The sequence below is a fragment of the Lathamus discolor genome, chromosome 2 (genome assembly GCF_037157495.1).
Source record: "Lathamus discolor isolate bLatDis1 chromosome 2, bLatDis1.hap1, whole genome shotgun sequence".
Lineage (NCBI taxonomy): Eukaryota > Metazoa > Chordata > Aves > Psittaciformes > Psittacidae > Lathamus > Lathamus discolor.
In genome coordinates, this window is record NC_088885.1 from 1,440,659 (window position 1) to 1,462,484 (window position 21,826).

General features: G+C 47.7%; 1 protein-coding gene across 2 annotated transcripts; it reads left to right on the forward strand.

The window, feature by feature from the left end:
• The first annotated feature begins 159 nt into the window (after positions 1-159).
• Positions 160-15,460, forward strand: MLH1 (mutL homolog 1). Of its 2 annotated transcripts, XM_065665386.1 has the most exons (20): positions 160-778; positions 1,124-1,671; positions 2,345-2,435; positions 2,554-2,652; positions 3,747-3,820; positions 4,512-4,584; positions 5,663-5,754; positions 6,139-6,181; positions 6,620-6,708; positions 8,033-8,145; positions 8,733-8,826; positions 9,337-9,490; positions 10,215-10,573; positions 11,266-11,414; positions 12,184-12,292; positions 12,817-12,880; positions 13,198-13,362; positions 13,843-13,935; positions 14,309-14,422; positions 14,915-15,460. In XM_065665386.1, the coding sequence occupies exons 1-20, from the start codon at positions 746-748 to the stop codon at positions 15,080-15,082; spliced, it is 2,724 nt and encodes a 907-aa protein (XP_065521458.1). In that variant the 5' UTR covers positions 160-745; the 3' UTR covers positions 15,083-15,460. The 2 variants fall into 2 exon arrangements, with proteins under 2 accessions (XP_065521458.1, XP_065521459.1); XM_065665387.1 differs by lacking the exons at positions 13,198-13,362; positions 13,843-13,935; positions 14,309-14,422; positions 14,915-15,460 and adding an exon at positions 13,023-13,105.
• Positions 15,461-21,826: the final 6,366 nt, after the last annotated feature.

The window sequence follows — 21,826 nt, forward strand, 5'->3', positions numbered from 1 at the left end:
CACTTCACCACACGTGGTAAAGCTCAAGCTAGCGGAGATATTACATGTTCTTGAGGAGCTGAAGCTTCTGATCTGAAACCTTCTAGTACTTCCTTGTCAGTATCTGTTTCTTCGACTTGCATCTTCCTTTACCCTGACTTGTGTCATCTGTTACAGAAAGAAAACCTCTGAGGGAAGTTGTTGGGGTTTGGAAACCGGCAACAACGTCTGTGACTGACTTGCTGATGGAGCTGCTGCAGGATTTATTCCTTAGAAAGCAAAGGGAACGGTTTCCATGTACTGTAATACCTCACAAAGGTGTACCTTCGTGACATATGTATATTAGGTTGCCTCCCAGGTGATATGAAAATATTTGTCCATGATGTATTTTATTATTCAGTGATTCCTGAAGTTGATCTTCTACTGACTAGGTAATTACTGGAGCGTGTTGTTTTGTGTACCTAATCAAGAGACTGGTAATATAATGAAGTAAAACTTCTCTGTGGTCGAAGTCTATTTAATGATTGTTGGGACTCATGAGTAACATTATTTTATGTTATTGCTAATTTGTCATTAGTTTTACATTTGCCTTTTTTTTAACTCCACGTTTGCTTTTTTAACAGACATGTTCACTTTCTAAAATAAAACTGTTAAAACAAGGGCGATGTGTGATGAGATTTGTTGCTTTATCAGCTGAACAGCACCATGCACCACTCCCTGAGTTCCTGGAGGGTCATGAGGATTCTGGTTTGCAGAGGTTCTGCGCATGATGCGTGCTACTGCTGGCTGGGATGCAGTGGTACGTATGTGGTGTCAAAAGGATGCAAGGAGCTCTAAATATACTAATATAATAATTATATTTTATATAGTAGTATATTAGTATATACTATATATTTTATATATACTATACTTATATATTCTCTATATATTCTATATATTCTATATATTTATATACATAATAATTTCTATAAAATATATATATGCCTGTATATATAAAGTATGTTATAATATGTATAAATATATTTATATATTTTATATAATTTATATATAAATATATAAACACACATATAAATATATACAAATACATATGCAATTTATATATATTATATATTTATATATGTATTTTTTCCCTCCTACCCCCTAGGCGGCGCGTTCCTCCTGCCACCAGGCGGCGCTCTCCGCTACTGCTGGCGCTCACACCTCGCTGCCCTTCCCCGCAGCCAATCGCAGTGCAGCCCGGTGCTGCCACCGCCTTCCGGCCCCGCCTCCGTGTTGCTGTTTTTGCGCCGTGACTGGTGCTCACGCCAGCCAATCAGAGCGCCGCCCGGCCGAGGGGGCTGGAGGCGGCGGCCCGGCGGGAGCGCGGCCCTGCGGCCTTCGCCACGCTCCGCCCCCCGGCCCGGTGCCGCCGGCGCCCTTTGCCGGCCCCTCCGGGCGCCCCCGCTGCGCTGCCCCGCACCCCCCCGCAGCAGCCGCGGCTCCCGCCCCTTCCTTCAGAGGCCCGGTTGTTCGCTGGGCCGCGCCGCGCCGCCGGCCTTCCCCAGCCCCCTTCCCGCCCCGCCGGGCCCCTGTCAGGGCGCCGATGGCCGCTGGCATCATCCGGCGGCTGGATGAGGCCGTGGTGAACCGCATCGCGGCCGGCGAGGTCATCCAGAGACCGGCGAACGCCATCAAGGAGATGGTGGAGAACTGGTAGCGCGGGGGGCGCCCGGCGCCGGCCGTGGGCTGGGGGCCGAGGGGGGTGCGCAGGAGGGCGGCAGGTCCGAAACGACCGCAGAGTAGTGCGTGCGTCTGCTGGGGGGTTGAGTAAGGCTGTGAATGGGCTGCTGGCGGTGGGCAGGTCACGGCTCGCCGTGAAGATGAACGGCGGCCTGGGGTTAAAGTTGCCGCTGTTTCGATGGCGAGTGTGGCTCTGTGGAAGGAGCGGTCTGTGGTGGGTTTCGGTAATGGAAGCTGTTCATCACTGCCGCGGATGGTGTCTGGAATCGCCGTAGGGAGCAGGAGGAGTAATCGGACTGTAAGGAGTTATCTGAAACAGGATGAATTCTGATATCCCTGTGAGGGTGCTGAGGCGCTGGCTCAGGGTGCCCAGAGAAGCTGCGGCTGCCCCATCCCTGGCAGTGCTCAAGGCCAGGTTGGACACAGGGGCTTGGAGCAAGCTGCTCCAGTGGAAGGGGTCCCTGCCCGTGGCAGGGGTTGGAGCTGGATGGGCTTTAAGGTCCCTTCAACCTCAACCCAGGCTGGGATGCTGAATGGCAAGCAAAAATAAACCATCACTTGTGCGAGACAAGTTTTGTATCAAGGCTATGCAGTCCTGCACTCTCTAGAATTACCACTTTCTAGAATGCTGTCTTGTTTCCTGCAGTTTGGATGCTAAATGCACAAGTATCAGCGTGGTAGTGAAAGAAGGCGGTCTGAAGCTCATCCAGGTGCAAGATAACGGCTGTGGCATCCGAGTGAGTGCGCAGAGTTGCTGGTGTTTAATACTGCCTTTTAAAATGTCTTTTGATTTACAAATGTTCCTGACCTTGACCTGGGGATGGAAAATGACCACTGCTCGTCCCTTTCCTGTAGAAAGAAGATCTGGACATTGTATGTGAGAGGTTTACTACGAGTAAACTGCAGAAATTTGAAGACTTGGCTAATATTTCTACCTATGGCTTTAGGGGTGAGGTAAGCTCTTCGTCAGGTTTTGACACTGTTCACTGTTGGTTGTTACCCTGTTGTAGTGGGGTTTATACATACTGTTTCTTTCCCAATGGCCTCCACTGAAGCTTCTGCTTTCTGAGGGAGTCTGCCATGTGAATACAGTTTAAAATACATTCCTATGTCTTTATGGATGACTAGGGAGGGATGTATGTTCTTTTTGCTTTCTGGAGTAAGAGTTGGTTGGTTTTGTGCGCTGGGCTTTTAAGGAGAACAAGGCTTGTCTTCTGAAATGCTGCTTCAGAGCCTTGCAAGTAGTAGACAATGAAAGCTTTGAGTGGAAGGTGCCTCTTACATGTCAGACATTTGTCTAAATATCATATGTAAAGCTAAATGTTTGAAATGTCCATTTGTCTTGCTTTGCTTTTGGTGTTAATCAAAGTTAGTATCTCTGATCCCTCGGAGATACTTGTTCTCCACATTCTCCTAGGCTGTATCTAAACTTGTCGGAAAGAACAGTCCAGGATGAGTTCTGCTTTCCCCCCCAGATGAACAATGAAATATTTAAGTGTGCTGCCTGTGCTCAGATACATAGATCCTTGTATGCTACAGAGAATGGACTGATGAGTCCTCTTCTCACACAATACCACCATATTCAGCTCCACAACCAGTAGACTCTGGTCCTCGGGCTGTGTAAGCATGTCTATGGAGTCTTCCAGGAAAACCACTGTAACCAGGCTTTGTAATCTTGCATATGATTAGGAGATGGATTTGGATGGGGATAAGGAAGTAACAGCTAGAACCATCCAGTTGGTTTTTGTTAATGTGAAAGAAAGGGCACAGCTATAATAGCTTTGCAGATTTCTTTTAGCTATGTTAGATGCTTGGCTACTTGCATTGGCAGAGATAATGAAATGTGAGAAAAGCCAAAAGAAGGTCCTGAATAAAAGTCAGTGTTATGTGTACTAAAAGTTGTTAAAGCCCTACTGACCTGCACTTTTCATTGTAAGGGGTTTTATTAACTACTTGCAAGCAGTATATAAAAGTTTAGTGATGCTGTTTAAAGTGTAGACACTCGGTGGCCAGAGGAAGGTTTACAAAGGTGTTTTCTCTTTCTCCAGGCATTGGCTAGCATCAGTCATGTTGCCCATGTTACAGTAACAACTAAAACAGCTGATGCAAAGTGTGCATACAGGTAGGCTACCTGTTAATTATCCACCTGACTGCTGTGATCATGAACAGATGCAGTTAATTCTCTTCAGTGGCCTTAGTAAGGAGGAGTGACAGATATAGTTAATTGTCTTTTCAGTGACTTTAGTAAGGAGGAGGGTGGGGTGAGGAGTTGAGTGGTTCTGGGGTAATTAGAAGAAAGACACAGAATGTGAGAAAACATAGTCTGAGTGACTTTTGTTCTGTTTTACTTATTCTAGATTGTAAAGGTAAGCTTTAGCTAAACAGTGTGTAACTTGCTGAAAGACTCTTGTGCTCAAAATCCTGTCAAAAAGGAAACAGATCTTATATGTAAAGTCAGGAATTGCTTATAGCTGAAGTATAAAGCATAGTGGAAGGAGTTTTATTAGTCCAGGTCTAGCTATTAAAGAAAGATAAAATGCAATCGTCCTGCCTTTACAGGAAAAGCCTCAGTAACACAATTTCAGAGCTCTCTGGCTGTTATTTTCACTCTTCTGCTGCCTCTCTGGCTCCCAAGGTCAATGAACAGTTTTTCTCCAGCACAGAGGCAGTGGTGGGGGAGATTGCAACCAATTGTCAGTGTTCAGAGTTCCTTGCTGGTAGGAATGTGGTGATGATGTGATTTCTTTTGTCTTTTGTTTTCTCACTGTAAACCTGGGTGTCTGACAACTTCTCCTGTTCATTTTTCTGCCTAGAGCTACTTACAGCGATGGAAAAATTAAAGCTCCTCCGAAGCCCTGTGCTGGGAACCAAGGAACTCAGATCATGGTAGGGTTTTGTGCCTGTTCTCTGTTCCCTGCACCACTCACTAGTATGTGTGACATTGTCAGGTACATGACAGCGTCACCTTGTCGAATGTTTTCCAAGTGATGATGTGTTGTTTGTTGGGGGTTTTGTTTTGTTTTCTTCACCCAAGAGAGCAAAGTAGATGTCAGAAGTTGCTGGGGTGCTTTGGTTGGTTGGTTCTGGTGGGTTTTTTCCCTCCTTCTGAGGATAACATTGTTACTTGCTCTAAAGTATTGCAAAATCCTTCTGGACTGCTGAAAGCCTCAGTGAACAGTTTGGGTTACAAGGAGCTCAGAATATGGAGGAGTGGTCTGCATTGTGTGAGCCAGAGTGGGAAGATGAGGGCTGGCGCAGGGGAACTGCAGAACCACTGTTTGTTGTTCAGTTGTATCTTTCCTGTATCTTCCCAAGATTTTAATGCAGTTCGGGATAAGGGCTGGCATTATGATCAAGAGGAATAAGGAGCTCAGAATGGGAAGGAGCATGTGTGTTGCACAATGCAGGGTGGGAAGTGGAGGCCTGACCTTGCGAGTCCACAGTGGGAATGTGCATCCAGCCAGCTTCCCACGTCAGCCTTAAGGATGATGTGTCTTGAAAAAGAAACTGAGCTTTAAACTTCTGCCTTTCTCAGTATAGCAGAGAAGTAATTTGCATATTGCTTAAATAAATAGTGCAAATGAACAGTTTAAGCTGCTGTTTTAATGACATTAACAGCCTTCATTGCAGCAACTGTTTTAATGCTTACTTGCATTTCATTAGAACACACTGTAATATTAATCTGTTGTCAAAGAAGCTGTGGCTCCCCATCCCTGGCAGTGTTCAAGGCCAGGTTAGACACAGGGGCTTGGAGCAAGCTGCTCTTAGTGGAAGGTATCCCTGCCCATGGCAGGGGTTGGAGCTGGATGTTTTAGTTGTTGCTGAGTGGTGCTTATCCTGATCAAGGGCTGTTCAGTCTCTGGTGCTTTGTCAGTGATACTTAGTTGCCAGCTGGTTTAAACCACAACAATTGCATAGCAAGAGAAGATTTTAAAAGTTAGTTTTGTGATCTTTTTCTCCATAGGTTGAAGATCTCTTTTACAATGTAGTGACAAGGAGAAAAGCTTTAAAAAATCGAAACGAAGAATATGCAAAAATACTGGAAGTTTGTGGCAGGTAAATTGAAACAAGAGCTTCCAATTCTTTAATCTACCCTGGGGAATGCTGGGGACTGACATGTGTGTGCTTGGTGTTGTTTTTCAAGGGAAGTAACCTTTTCCTTCATGTACTGCAATCTTTGGCTTTAAGCTGACACAGGGGAGATTTAGGTTGGATGTAAGAAAGAAGCTCTTCCCTGTGAAGGTGCTGAGGCGCTGGCACAGGGTGCCCAGAGAAGCTGTGGCTGCCCCATCCCTGGCAGTGCTCAAGGCCAGGTTGGACACAGGGGCTTGGAGCAAGCTGCTCCAGTGGAAGGGGTCCCTGCCCGTGGCAGGGGTTGGAACTGGAGGTGCTTTAAGGTCCCTTCCAACACAAACCATTCCATGATTCCCTATTTTCCAGGTATGCCATCCATAACTCAGGCATCAGCTTTTCAGTTAAAAAGGTATGACAGTAAGTCTTTATAATTTCACTGTGTGTCTTTATATGTGTATGTATATGTAATGTATGTGTCTGGTAATGCCACGAAATGTGCACTGCATCTTCTGCAGTGGGGGTAGCGTATAGAACCTTCCCTTGTATTGAAATGCTGAAGCGTATTTGATGCAGTTTGGATAGGAAATGCATCAGTTAAAAGCAAACAAGGCACAAATGTATTTGTCAGGAGTTTGGTTGTTTTCCTGTGTAGCAAACACTTTATTTCATTGTAGCTTTATGAGCTGTTTTAGGTTCTTTTGAGAGTCTGGTCACTTAATTGCTGTATGAAAGAGGATGGGGTCAAGAACCTTCTGTGCCATTCTTAATTATTAGCTGAGCTGCTTATGTTCCGTGCTTTCAAACTGATTTTGATTGAATTGATAATGCTCATTTCTGCTCCCTTCAGCAAGGTGAAACCGTGTCAGATGTTAGAACTTTATCAAACGCCTCAACAGTGGACAACATCAGATCCATCTTTGGGAATGCTGTTAGCAGGTATGTTGATGCCGTGTTTCCTTCTGACATTTTCTAGTAAATCATAGAACCCTAGAATGGAGTACAAATCTCCTTCCCCTTTCTCTCCTGTTGAACACGGGCTGTGCTACACTCTATGTCCTTCAAGGTGAATTGCAGAAAAGAAGCAGTGTTGCAGTACCAGAACTCTCCCCAGTCTTGCAGAATGTGGGACATTCCTTCAGGGTGTCAGAAGGAAAGAGGGAGGTTGCAAAGCTGTTCCTGTGATGTGCTAAAAGAGAACTCAGATTCACTTTCCTGGATTCCTGTGGTTTGCTATGTTGACAAAAGCCACGTTAGCTGAGGCTGAGCAAACAAGGCAAAGCATTTTAAACCAAATACATTTTCAAGAGAGGATTGGTTTTATTTACCATGCTAGGGAAAAGTCTCTAACACTTTCAGCTGTGAAGGATCCATTGAATGGACTCGTAGAATGGATTTGTCCCATGAATACATGGGTATCAGTTTGATTCAGTTACTAGAGTCTCATTTGAAGGGAACATAGCTTTTAATACAGACAAACACTGTTATAAGACAGCAAACTAGAGAGGTTTAGTGACAAGGTTTGCAGTGTTTGTGTTTCTTTTGTATGCATTTGGTTTTTTGTCTACTGCTAGTGCTTGTTGGATACAGGTTTTCCTTTGTGCATTTCAATGTAAATGTCTTGATCAAATGTTTTGAAGGAACACTTTCATTGTGTTGAGCCTGGCTTGTTGTTTTGAATTACAAAATGAACACAGATAAAAATGGCATTCGGCAGATACCGAGGTTGAATTGGAAATAAGCATCCTGTTACCCTTCTCTCTGAAGCTGGCCCAATGCCTTGCTATAGAGCTGTGCCCACAACCTGCCAGAGTGCATTTCCTTGACTAATGAATCATGAAAATAATAAAAAGTTATGACAATGATTTTGGTGAAGTTCCACGTTAACATCAGGAAGAACTTCTTTACTGTAAGAGTGACAGAGCACTGGAACAGGTTGCCCAGGGGGGTTGTGGAGTCTCCTACACTGGAGATATTCAAGGCCCGCCTGGACAAGTTCCTGTGTGATGTACTGTAGGTTACCCTGCTCTTGCAGGGGGGTTGGACTAGATGATCTTTTTAGGTCCCTTCCAACCCTTGGGATTCTGTGATTCTGTGATTCTGTGGTGGCTCAGCAATGAATGTTTGAGCTCTCAAATCATTCCTGAGGGTTTTATGGTACAACTGTGAGATGAACACAGAAAAGTACATTGCTGCTCATGAGGACTGCTTGAAATGTGCATCAGCAGAAGAAGTCATTATTTGTATGTGTCTCTGCGAATAGGGAACTGATAGAAGTGGACTGTGAGGACGCGAGCCTGGCCTTTAAAATGAAAGGCTACGTAACAAATGCAAACTACTCTGTGAAGAAATGTATATTTCTACTCTTCATAAACCGTAAGTTTTAAACAAAGAGGCAGTGTTTTGTACATTCACAGGTTGCTCAGATAATCATGAGAAGAACAAAACTTCCTGAAGAGCTGCAGAGTGTATGAGCCTTCCTAAAAACAAGGAGCAATAAGTGTTACAGTTCATTGTAGATCTGAAGGTGGTTCTCTGTAGTGTGCATCATGCTTTGCACTCTAAATAGTGGGAAGCAGCAAAGGCTGGGCCTAAAGACACTGAAGCTTGTGGAGTGTCAAGGTTGTGATTGTGTCCTGCCAGCTTACGTGGGGTGGTCTCTCCATTCTGTAGCCGTGTTGGCATGGGGTGCAGCAAACCTTGACTGCATGCAGTAATGAAAAGGTAGTCTGGTTATTTTAGTGTTTGTGGAAAAAACTACTTCTAAATATAAAGCATCCTAAGCAGATACTGCCTATTCCTGGGTTTACATGAAGGATAAATAAGTCTTGGGGGAAAACCACATGTACCGGGTGCCCTCTGAAGTTAGGAAGCGTGAAGATGTTGGTCTGGAGGAGCAGTGGGGTGCTGTGTGCTGTGTGTCAGCGAGGTTCTTTAGAGCAGTGCTTTGTTGTGTCTTTCAGATCGGTTGGTGGAGTCGGCCGCTCTGCGGAAAGCCATAGAGACTGTATATGCTGCTTACCTGCCAAAAGGCACACATCCCTTCCTGTACTTAAGGTAAAGTAACAGGAAAAAGTAGCCTTTTAATACCACCTTGTAGGATATAGCTGGGGTGATTCAGTTCAGAAGGGCATTTGTGATCCTGATAGTAGTGTTAAGCATTGCACCGAGGTAATTAATTGCCAGACAGGAGGTAATTAAATCACATTAAAGAAATCTTTAGAGAGGCCTTGTTTTCAGAGGCAGCGAGTGTCTGTCTTTTCAGGTTAAGTCCCCTCCTATTAAATCATGAGACACTGCAAGAAAAAGATACTTCTGAAACCTCTTTTTGGTCATAGTACAGTGGAGAGATTGGTTTGAGCTTCCTTGTGGAAGCTGATTTGGGGGGTTTGGAATAGAGTTCTGCAGATCAGTTATTAATACACCCAACAGTCTGACTGCAGTATAACTTCAGGAGGTTACAGGACCATTTTGACATCTTTGTTACGAAGTAACAGCCCCACCTTTTGTACTGAACCACTTTGTGCCTTCTCTGATTACATTAACTTCTTTTCCAATGTTTTCCAGCCTGGAAATAGCCCCCCAGAACGTAGATGTGAACGTGCACCCCACAAAACACGAGGTTCATTTCCTTCATGAAGACAGTATTCTAGAGCGTGTACAGCAACACATAGAGAGCAGGTTACTGGGCTCGAATTCCTCAAGGATGTACTTCACTCAGGTGAGAGCGTGTTTGGAGCGACCATGGCTCTGCACTGTTTGAACTGTGGTGGATATGTTTACTCTGTTGAATAGCACAATCTATGCGGTGATTGACAGTCACCAGCCTTGTACTGGCATCTCGAGATCTTTGTGTCTTGGGGATTAAATTGCTTCAATAAACCAATGTTAATATGGCAAAGGAGAAGAAAAGCATACAAAACCATTGTCAGTACCTTCCTGTCAGGTATCTGATCAGTGGTTTTGGTTTTACAAGTGTATTAGCCTTGATAGGTGGTAAATTGGGTCTTTTCCTGCCCTGGTTCATGTGAAAGATGTGACTGAGGAAACTGTTCCATGTATTTGACAATGCTTTGGGTGTATTTGACACCACTTTGGGTGTATTTGACAATACTTTGGGCTTAATCAAACCAGAGGAAAATCAGAAAGATTCCCTAATCTCTCTTTATGTAGACCATAGTGTAAGGATTACAGCTATTTAAAACCACAGATTTCCTTGTGATATTTTTTACATTAAAGATTTTCCCTTTGAAGCAAAGGAATGCCAATGAACCATTTTCTTAACTGCCCAGACAGCCACATTCCCATTATGTGGATTGCAAGTGCAGAGCTGGTGGCCTGTTCCAGCAGCTGACAGTGTGTTGTGGGGTGTGAAAGCTCGTCCCCCTGAGCAGTAATGTGCTGTGAGAAGTGTGGCTGATCTTTGTGTCCTCTTTCCTTCCAAGACCTTGCTTCCCAGGGCTGACTGCTCATCCAGCGGGGTTGTGAAACCAGCAGCAAAGTCCTCAGCGGCCCCCAAAGGAACCAGTGACAAAGTGTATGCGCATCAGATGGTGCGCACTGATTCCCGGGAGCAGAAGCTGGATGCTTTCCTTCAGCCAGCAAACAACCCCCTGAGCACAGCCCCCAGGGAAGCACCAGCCCAGGGCAACGCCAGGCCCATGGAGGGGGCAGCGGGACTGCAGGATGCTGAGATGGCAGATGTCAGTGCTCCGGTGGAAGCAGCCCCCCATGTTCAGGACCCAGCGGTGCCTGGGGGGCTGAGGGACAGCGGACACTTGTCTCCTGAGGCAGCACCGCCTCGGTAAGTGTCACCTTTCCTGAGGGAATACCCATTCATTTCACAGTACGGCCCTGAAACTGAGGAGTTTTGGACTTTCTTGGAAGATTTTTCCTAGAATAATTCCATGGCATTATGTGGGGAAATTAAACTCCAGCTGTGAGTGGCAAATCACATGAGTTGTGATGGAGTTTGTACCTGGGATGTCTGTGCATGCTGAAAGGCAAGAAACTGTGTAATAATGGCATTAACTTCAGCACAGGTTGATCTTTCGAGGCCCTCCCTTTCTGGGGGTATAGAAACCCCATCACTGAATTTGGCAGACATTGCCCTGGTAAAGATAAAAGTGCTGGAAGGTTTCCATAGCTCCTGCTGTTACGAGAGGCCACAGTCTTCTGAGGGAACCTGATGTCAGTGTCCCCCACTATGATCATTGAGAATGGGGAAAAAATCATTAAAAACATCCACACTTTTCTTTGATGTGACTTTAGAGCCCAGCTTGTTTTGTGCTGCAACAGCTGCCTGTGATTGGTGTTAGAGAGTCAGGAATTCTCTTAAGAATTACCTTTTGCTGTGGAATTATGCCCAGGAAGTAAAAGAAAACAGGCTTTCTTCCTGGGAAGCATTTTGTGTCAAGGTACAGCATGTGAATTGAGCATCCCATCTGTGGGTGTGGTAGAAGAATTAACATAGGTCCTTTTGCTTTGCTATTGCAGGAAGAGACCACGGGAAGACGCGGATGTAGAAATGGAGGAAGATGACAGCAGCGAGGACATGACTGCTGCCTGCACCCCTCGAAGAAGAATCATCAACCTGACCAGCATGCTGACTCTCCAGGACGAAATCAGTAGCCAGGCACATGCACGTAAGCAAGGCTTCCGCTGCTCCAGATTAGTGTTGTTTCACCAACTGTTGGAACTGCTGAGGAAAAAGGTATTCAAGAGGTGGCCCGGTCAACTCCACTGTGCTGCTGAGTGAGCTTGTAACTGAGATGTGTCTTAACCACCAAGGGCCAGGGTGTGAAGAGGTGGTGTCCAGCCTGGAGAAGAGATGGCTCCTGAAGGGGAGGCCTTAAAGCAGCTCCAGTGCCTACAGGAAACCTGGAGAGGGGCTTTGGCCAAGGGCCTGTAGGGACAGGCCAAGGGGAATGGCTTGAACCTGCCCGAGGGGAGACTGAGCTGAGCTCTTAGGCAGAAGCTCTTCCCTGTGAGGGTGCTGAGGCGCTGGCACAGGGTGCCCAGAGAAGCTGTGGCTGCCCCATCCCTGGCAGTGCTCAAGGCCAGGTTGGACACAGGGGCTTGGAGCAACCTCATCTCCTGTGGCTGTAAATGAATTCTGAAAGTGTTCAAGTCAGACCCTGGGATTTCTTCAATGTTTAATTTGCACTGTGGGTTAACTGTTGTGTTACATCCAAAGTGAGAACTATGTATGTTCATGCACACAAATGAGTAACACTTCAAAACGTGCGTAATTGGTAGTACAGACCAGTAAGCAGCAGCAGGGCTGTAGCAGTGACTGAGCAGTCGTCCGAGACTGTAATGCCAAAACCCCACAATCCACTCAGGTAAATAAATGAGGGCAGGGTTGCAAATATGAAACTATACCCTATTGTTTCTCCCCCCCCATTGTTTCAGGTCTTCAGGAGATGCTAAGGGACCATTCTTTTGTGGGCTGTGTCAGTCCTCAGTGGGCACTGGCCCAGTACCAGACAAAACTGTATCTTCTCAATACAACAAAGCTCAGGTAAAGCACATGTCCGACTTGTCAGCTGAAGTAAATACCAATGATTAATGTAAGAAGAAGGAAGGAAATAGTGGGGAAAACAACATCATTTACTTATTGCCTGTCTGAAAAGTCATGAGGCACAAGATGGAGCAGGGAGTTCAGAACAGCAGGAAATGAGCCTGGTGTGCTGGGGAAAAGTGACAGGGAATCAGCAGAACTGCCATAGCAGCTGTACTGTGGGCTGGGGAAGGGGAAGACATTGTATGAGTTAAAGAGGTTGAAATACAAGGTATCGTGATTAATGGATAGTGGCTGCATGTGTGAGTGGGTACCAGTGTGGCCCATGTCGGAAACCAAGATTTACTTGTCAGCATCTGGATAGCGCATGTGAGTCTTTAACTAAACTGTTCAAGTCTGGGTTAGTGTTACCGGATGTGTACATCTGGTGCTTCCAAGAGGAGCCTCACTTTCCCCTCTTAATAATGGGAACTGGTTGAGACGTGATCCTGTCCATATAACTGACTTTTGTGCTTCCAATTTAGCCAAGAACTCTTCTACCAGATCCTTATTTATGACTTCGCAAACTTCGGAGTCTTAAGGCTGTCTGTAAGTAGAATTTTCCATTCTATCCTATGTAAAATGATTTTAAAAGCATTTCTTTACAAGAAGCCTCTCCTCTTGAGAAAATGCATGGTTTCGAATGTTGGGTTTTGTCCGCTCCAAGACTGATGCTGCATTTCTTCTACAGTAAGAATAAAACATAGAATTACCAGTCTGCTTTGGAGCTTGGCTATGATAAGCAGAACTGTTTGCTCTGCAAGCCGGAGATGGTAAATGACTATTAGCTGTATGTGTAAGAAGCAGCTGCTGATTTCCATTAGTGCATGTTGATCACTAACAAGTTTTGCCTCCTCCGTTTTTAGGAGCCAGCTCCTGTATATGAACTTTCAATGCTTGCCTTAGAGGACCCTGAAAGTGGCTGGACAGAAGAAGATGGCCCAAAAGAAGGGCTCGCTGAGTACATTGTGGAGTTCCTCAAGAAGAAGACGGAAATGTTGAAAGAATATTTTTCTCTTGAAATTGATGAGGTAACTGCTGCTCTTACTGCTAACAGTAACTGAAAGGTGGCCTTGGCAGTGCTGGCTTTATGGCTGGACTCCATCTTAAAGGTCTTTTCCATCCTAAATGATTCAATGCTTCTACATTTTGGTAGATACCTGCAGTAGTCTGCTTGCAGTATCACCAAGAGCTGTCAGGATTTAAGCTGCTTTTAGAAGGCTGATACACAAAGTAGTTTTACACTCAGTTAGTTACCAAGTCAAAGGCTTTAGTCGTTGTTTCTATAACTAGGATGTAGATCTCTTACCCAACAAGATGTGCACCTGGTTACAGCATACCCATTGCTCTCAAGGTGCCTTGCCTTTGGCCTAACACATCTCTTACTCGGCAAAACTGAATCGCTCCATCAGGGGTCATATAACCCAGACACTTCACTTGGATTTTGGTGCAGTTACTGGAGGAAAGAACATTTGGGGTTTTTTACTGAAGCAGCTGTGATTTTTTTACAGAAAGGAAACCTCGTTGGGTTGCCACTTCTGATAGAGAGCTATGTTCCGCCGCTGGAAGGACTGCCCATGTTCATTCTTCGTTTGGCCACAGAGGTATGCTCTCTTCATGGTTTTATTCATTCATAAATGACTCTTTCAGTTTAGGAAGGAATGAAGTGAATCAAATTAATTCATTAGAAGCTGCCAAGGCAAGGCTAGAGTTGGTTAAATTCACTGGTTCATGCTCCAGCCACCTCTGCTGTGGTTACTGATGAGATGTGCTTTGCCTCTGCATTCACTACTGCTGGAATGAGCATGTATTGCGAGTTGAAAGCCTGTGTTGCTACATTTCTACATTTCTTTGTCCTATACTTTTACCTTGTCAGCACAAAAATGGCCAAGACAGTATGATGACTAACGTGTTAACATTATTTATCAGTTATCTGCTGCCCAGATTCTACTAAATGACTTCTTTTTCTTCTAACAGGTAAACTGGGATGAAGAAAAGCCTTGTTTTGAAAGCCTGAGCAAAGAACTAGCACTGTTCTACTCCATTAGAAAGCAATACGTAATAGGTGAAGCCAACCCGACAAACTCTCAGGTACATGAACATGTAACCAGTCCTGTGAACAGGTAACACCACACAGGAAACGCCTCCTCTTTCAGCTCTGGACTTCTGCTCCCAACACTGCTTTTAGTGAAGTGAATCGAGCAGCAGTGTGGCAAGATGAATGTGGCTTACATTTGTGATTATATGTATTAAAAGAACCTTTTAACTCTGGGTATTGGAGTTTATTTGGTATTACAACAGTTCTTGGCCTCTGAGTTGGGGCTGTATGTTTTAATCTACTGAGCCATAATAGATCTCTTTAGAAGAATAAGGATGCCTAGAAATTATAAATACAGCTTGCTTCTGTCTAAGTATCTGCTTAATTATTCAGTAAGTGACTTGAGCTTAAAATTAACTAGACTGTATACAATGAACTCCTCAAGTACTAGGGAGAATTTTACCATCATGGTAGTCATACGTAATAAAGGCTTTTAAGGAATGCTCTACACTTTAATTGCTTCTGTTTTTTCCCCTATATTTCAGGCTGAAGGTTCTGACTCTGGCTCAACAAAGTGGAAATGGACTGTGGAACATGTACTTTACAAAGCTTTTAGGACTCATCTTTTACCTCCTAAACACTTTGCAGAAGATGGCAGCATTTTGCAGCTTGCTAACTTGCCTGACCTGTATAAAGTTTTTGAGAGATGTTAAGCAAGTTGTTGTTGTAGACTGGGGCATATCCAAAACCACTCATGATGCATTCTGTTCTACTCCGTAGAGGAGACAGCTGCAAACTTCATGGAGGAAAGAAGAAGAGGGGGTTTAATATCATACTAACAGGATAGCAAATGATCTGTTTGTTTTCCATCTGTTGATGAAAGAAGGAAAAGAATTGTTCTAGCCATGTGTAAACCCAACTGTAGTGCCTAAAATCAAATCCACTTAAACTCAGTGGCACTGTTTGTATGTTAACAGAATACAACTCTTACTGAAGGGAAATCAATGGGTTAAGTAACTGTGGAAGGAGACATCATAATTGAAATGTGAGTGCTTTTTGCTTCTTGAAAACAATACAGGTTATCCACCTCCTTTTGGTTTGTTTGTGTCTGTTGTGTGACAGTACCTACCCTGTGGATATACATGTGGAGTGCTTAAAATCATCTGTTGGTGCAGGAGCTTGTCCTGTAGTATTTCAGACCTCTTGCTGAAATAGGGCCAGTCCCTCCCCTATAACTCAAGGAGTCAGCGTGCACACAGGACATGGGTGCAAAAGAAGCTACAGCAGACAAAAAATGCTTGAGCTTGAATTTCACCCATGACCTTCCCTGAAACCATCCCCTTGTGGGTATTTAAGAGAAGCTGGATTGCACAGTGCCACATTCCTGGCACAAAATGAAAATGACTCACCATAAAGCTGAAACAGATGTGGGGGTTTTATGTATATACACACTATGTATATGTACTGTTTATAGGTCTAGTAAATATACATGTATACAGTAAAACAGAAAACATATTAGTGTCATTATATAATAGAATGTGTGTCACATATTACAACATATAAACATAAAATATATAAGAACATATATTTACATGTCAGTATATGCTTTTTATATACGTTTATATTATGCATTTTTTAGGATATATAAGCTTCTAAATATACATAAGGGGTGTTTAAATGCATAAATTATATATAATTTTAAACATCTGTGTACTAACGTATATACAATATACAAGTACAATAAATATTAAATAAAATATATAGTAATAGTATATATACATAGTTGGTGTATATATACACTATACTTGAATATAATAAATACACAATATATACCATACTATTAGTATATTATACATAAAATTTATATATTAATCATATACTATATAAAATATATACTATATACTAATATTATATATAAAATATACAATATATAATATATTTTATAAAAAATATGCTAACATATAATAATTTTTATTTTCTATAGTATATTAACTAATATATATTTTTATATTATATACTTACATATAAATACATATATGATATATAAAATATTAGTCTATATTATATATTTTTATATATACATATTTTTACATATATTTTTATTATATTTTATATATTAGTATATATCATATATATAATGTTTTATAAAAATATATATGTAAATATATATAATATATATCAATATAAAATATGATATAATAGCTAGTATATAGTATATAAATTATATATCTGCTATATATTTTAATAATTACAATTTATATATTTTATATATTTGTATAAAAGATATATATTAGTGTATATATATAATATATATCTTTTATAAAATGTTAAATATATGTTTTCTATTTCTACATACTTATATATAATATATATATTTGTTATAAAATATATATATTTTATATATTAGTACATACAGTATTTGTTTTACAAAACTGAACATGTGTACAAACAAAATTAAGCAATATATAAATATATAATATATATCATATATAAATATACATGTATTTATACATTCATAAATGAATTTATATAAAAATATAGATGAATATATATATTTGTAAAATATATATTCTATATTGGAATATATATAGATGTTTTATAAAATATAAATGTTTTATAAAAAAATATAAAATATAGATATTTTATATATCATATGTATAAATACATGTATATATACATATATGTATATATGTATGTGTATGTATATAATATGTAGAATATGTTTTATAGAAACATATCCTATATAAATATATCCTGCCTAGCAAGCAGGAGGAGAGCGCTGCCTAGGTGTCAGGAGGAGAGCGCCCTCTAGGTTGTACGAGGAGAGCGCCCCCTAGGTGGCAGGCAGAAAGAGCCTCCGGGTGTCGGGAGGAAAGCGCCCAGTAGGGGGCAGGAGGAGAGCGCCCCCTAGGTAGTAGGAGGGGAGCGCCCCCTAGGTGGCAGGCGGAAAAAGCCTCCGGGTGTCGGGAGGAAAGGGCCCAGTAGGCGGCAGGAGGAGAGTGCCGGCTGCCTGTAAGTGCAGAGCGCCCCCTAGTTTGCAGGAGGAGTGCGCCCCCTAGGTTGTAGGAGGACAGCGCCCTCTAGGTTGTAGGAGAAAAGCGCCCCCTAGGTGGCAGGAGGAGAGCGCCCCCTAGGTGGCAGGAGGAGAGCGCCCCCTAGGTGGCAGGAGGAGAGCGCCCCCTAGGTTGCAGGAGGAGAGCGCCCCCTAGTTTGCAGGAGGAGAGCATCCCCTAGGCGGCAGGAGGAGAGTGCCGGCTGCCTGTAAGAGCAGAGCGCCCCCTCGTTTGCAGGAGGAGAGCGCCCCCTAGATGGTAGGAGGAGAGCACCCTCTAGGTTGCCGGAGGAGAGCGCCCCCTAGGTGGCAGGTGGAAATAGCCGCCCGGTGTCAGGAGGAGAGCTCCCCCTAGTTTGCGGGAGGAGGGCGCCCCCTAGGTGACAGGAGGAGAGTGCCGGCTGCCTGTAAGAGCAGAGCGCCCCCTCGTTTGCAGGAGGAGAGCGCCCCCTAGGTGGTAGGAGGAGAGCGCCCTCTAGGTTGTAGGAGGAAAGCACCCCCTAGGTGGCAGGAGGAGAGCGCCCCCTAGGTGGTAGGAGGAGAGCGCCCCCTAGGTGGCAGGAGGAGAGTGCCGGCTGCCTGTGAGAGCAGAGCGCCCCCTAGTTTGCAGGAGGAGAGCTCCCCCTAGGTGGCAGGCAGAAAGAGCCTCCGGGTGTCGGGAGGAAAGGGCCCAGTAGGGGGCAGGAGGAGAGTGCCGGCTGCCTGTAAGTGCAGAGCGCCCCCTAGTTTGCAGGAGGAGTGCGCCCCCAAGGTTGTAGGAGGAGAGCGCCCTCTAAGTTGTAGGAGAAAAGCGCGCCTTAGGTTGCAGGAGGAGAGCGCCCCCTAGGTGGCAGGAGGAGAGCGCCCCCTAGGCGGCAGGAGGAGAGTGCCGGCTGCCTGTAAGAGCAGAGCACCCCCTAGTTTGCAGGAGGAGAGCGCCCTCTAGGTTGTAGGAGGAAAGTGCCCCTTAGGTGGCAGGAGGAGAGCGCCCTCTAGGTTGTAGGAGGAAAGCGCCCCCTAGGCAGCAGGAGGAGCGCGCCCCCTAGGTGGCAGGAGGATGGCGCCCCCTAGGTGGCAGGAGGAGAGCGCCCCCTAGGTGGCAGGTGGAAAGAGCCGCCCGGTGTCAGGAAGAGAGCGCCCCCTAGTTTGCAGGAGGAGAGCGCCCCCTAGGTGGCAGGAGGAGGGCGCCCCCTAGGTGGCAGGAGGAGAGTGCCGGCTGCCTGTAAGAGCAGAGTGCCCCCTCGTTTGCAGGAGGAGAACGCCCCCTAGGTTGCAGGAGGAGAGCGCCCCCTAGGTGGCAGGAGGGGAGCGCCCCCTAGGTTGTAGGAGGAAAGCGCCCCCTAGGTGGCAGGAGGAGAGCGCCCCCTAGTTTGCAGGAGGAGAGCGCCCCCCAGGCGGCAGGAGGAGAGTGCCGGCTGCCTGTAAGAGCAGAGCGCACCCTAGTTTGCAGGAGGAGAGCGCCCCCTAGGTGGCAGGAGGAGAGCGCCCCCTAGGTGACAGGAGGAGAGCGCCCCCTAGGTGACAGGAGGAGAGCGCCCTCTAGGTGGCAGGGGGAGAAGGCCCCTTGGTGGCAGGAGGAGAGCGCCCCCTAGGTGGTAGGAGGAGAGCACCCTCTAGGTTGCCGGAGGAGAGTGCCCCCTAGGTGGCAGGGGGAAAGAGCCGCCCGGTGTCAGGAGGAGAGCGCCCCCTAGTTTGCGGGACGAGAGCGCCCCCTAGGCGGCAGGAGGAGAGTGCCGGCTGCCTGTAAGAGCAGAGCGCCCCCTCGTTTGCAGGAGGAGAGCGCCCCCTAGGTTGTAGGAGGAGAGCGCCCCCTAGGTGGCAGGAGGATAGCGCCCCCTAGGTGGCAGGAGGAGGGCGCCCCCTAGGTGGCAGGAGGAGAGCGCCCTCTAGGTGGCAGGGGGAGAAGGCCCCCTAGGCTGCAGGAGGAGAGCGCCCCCTAGGCTGCAGGAGGAGAGCGCCCCCTAGGTGGCTGGAGGAGAGCGCCCCCTAGGTGGCAGGAGGAGAGCGCCCTCTAGGTGGCAGGAGGAGAGCGCCCCCTAGGTGGCAGGAGGATAGCGCCCCCTAGGCGGCGAGAGGAGGGCGCCCCCTAGGTGGCAGGAGGAGGGCGCCCCCTAGTTTGCAGGAGGAGAGCGCCCCCTAGGTGGCAGGAGGAGAGCGCCCCCTAGGTGACAGGAGGAGAGCGCCCTCTAGGTGGCAGGAGGGGAGTGCCGGCTGCCTGTGAGAGCTGGATGCCCCCTAGGTGGCAGGAGGATAGCGCCCCCTAGGCGGCAGGAAGAGGGCGCCCCCTAGGCGGCAGGAGGAGGGCGCCCCCTAGGCGGCAGGAGGAGAGCGCCCCCTAGGTGACAGGAGGAGAGCGCCCTCTAGGTGGCAGGAGGAGAGTGCCGGCTGCCTGTAAGAGCTGGATGCCCCCTAGTTTGCAGGAGGAGAGCGCCCCCTAGGTGGCAGGAGGATAGCGCCCCCTAGGTGACAGAAGGAGGGCGCCCCCTAGGTGGCAGGAGGAGAGCGCCCCCTAGGTGGCAGGAGGAGAGCGCCCTCTAGGTGGCAGGGGGAGAAGGCCCCCTAGGCTGCAGGAGGAGAGCACCCCCTAGGTGGCAGGAGGAGAGCGCCCCCTAGGTTGTAGGAGGAGAGCGCCCCATAGGTGACAGGAGGAGAGCGCCCTCTAGGTGGCAGGAGGAGAGTGCCAGCTGCCTGTAAGAGCTGGATGCCCCCTAGTTTGCAGGAGGAGAGCGCCCCCTAGGTGGTAGGAGGAGAGCGCCCCCTAGGTGGCAGGTGGAAAGAGCCGCCTGGTGTCAGGAGGAGAGCGCCCCCTAGTTTGCAGGAGGAGAGCGCCCCCTAGGTGGCAGGAGGAGGGCGCCCCGTAGGTGGCAGGAGGAGAGTGCCGGCTGCCTGTAAGAGCAGAGCGCCCCCTAAGTTGCAGGAGGAGAGCGCCCCCTAGGTTGTAGGAGGAGAGTGCTCTCTAGGTTGTAGGAGGAAAGCGCCCCCTAGGTGGCAGGAGGAGAGCGCCCCCTAGGTGGCAGGAGGAGAGCGCCTTCTAGGTTGCCGGAGGAGTATGCCCCCTAGGTGGCAGGTGGAAAGAGCTGTCTGGTGTCAGGAGGAGAGCGCCCCCTAGGTGGCAGGAGGAGAGTGCCGGCTGCCTGTAAGAGCAGAGCGCCCCCTAGGTTGTAGGAGGAGAGCGTCCTTTAGGTTGTAGGAGGAAAGCGCCCCCTAGGTGGCAGGAGGAGAGCGCCCCCTAGGTGGCAGGTGGAAAGAGCCGCCCGGTGTCAGGAAGAGAGCGCCCCCTAGTTTGCAGGAGGAGAGCGCCCCCTAGGTGGCAGGAGGAGGGCGCCCCCTAGGTGGCAGGAGGAGAGTGCCGGCTGCCTGTAAGAGCAGAGTGCCCCCTCGTTTGCAGGAGGAGAACGCCCCCTAGGTTGCAGGAGGAGAGCGCCCCCTAGGTGGCAGGAGGGGAGCGCCCCCTAGGTTGTAGGAGGAAAGCGCCCCCTAGGTGGCAGGAGGAGAGCGCCCCCTAGTTTGCAGGAGGAGAGCGCCCCCCAGGCGGCAGGAGGAGAGTGCCGGCTGCCTGTAAGAGCAGAGCGCACCCTAGTTTGCAGGAGGAGAGCGCCCCCTAGGTGGCAGGAGGAGAGCGCCCCCTAGGTGACAGGAGGAGAGCGCCCCCTAGGTGACAGGAGGAGAGCGCCCTCTAGGTGGCAGGGGGAGAAGGCCCCTTGGTGGCAGGAGGAGAGCGCCCCCTAGGTGGTAGGAGGAGAGCACCCTCTAGGTTGCCGGAGGAGAGTGCCCCCTAGGTGGCAGGGGGAAAGAGCCGCCCGGTGTCAGGAGGAGAGCGCCCCCTAGTTTGCGGGACGAGAGCGCCCCCTAGGCGGCAGGAGGAGAGTGCCGGCTGCCTGTAAGAGCAGAGCGCCCCCTCGTTTGCAGGAGGAGAGCGCCCCCTAGGTTGTAGGAGGAGAGCGCCCCCTAGGTGGCAGGAGGATAGCGCCCCCTAGGTGGCAGGAGGAGGGCGCCCCCTAGGTGGCAGGAGGAGAGCGCCCTCTAGGTGGCAGGGGGAGAAGGCCCCCTAGGCTGCAGGAGGAGAGCGCCCCCTAGGCTGCAGGAGGAGAGCGCCCCCTAGGTGGCTGGAGGAGAGCGCCCCCTAGGTGGCAGGAGGAGAGCGCCCTCTAGGTGGCAGGAGGAGAGCGCCCCCTAGGTGGCAGGAGGATAGCGCCCCCTAGGCGGCGAGAGGAGGGCGCCCCCTAGGTGGCAGGAGGAGGGCGCCCCCTAGTTTGCAGGAGGAGAGCGCCCCCTAGGTGGCAGGAGGAGAGCGCCCCCTAGGTGACAGGAGGAGAGCGCCCTCTAGGTGGCAGGAGGGGAGTGCCGGCTGCCTGTGAGAGCTGGATGCCCCCTAGGTGGCAGGAGGATAGCGCCCCCTAGGCGGCAGGAAGAGGGCGCCCCCTAG

Bases quoted from the DNA above. Each gene is read 5' to 3' on its own strand.
- MLH1 (XM_065665386.1), top strand. From the start codon at position 746: ATGATGCGTGCTACTGCTGGCTGGGATGCAGTG. The intron at 779-1,123 runs GTACGTATGTGG...CCTACCCCCTAG, and splicing joins CTGCTGGCTGGGATGCAGTG to GCGGCGCGTTCCTCCTGCCA. The intron at 14,423-14,914 runs GTACATGAACAT...CCTATATTTCAG, and splicing joins CCAACCCGACAAACTCTCAG to GCTGAAGGTTCTGACTCTGG.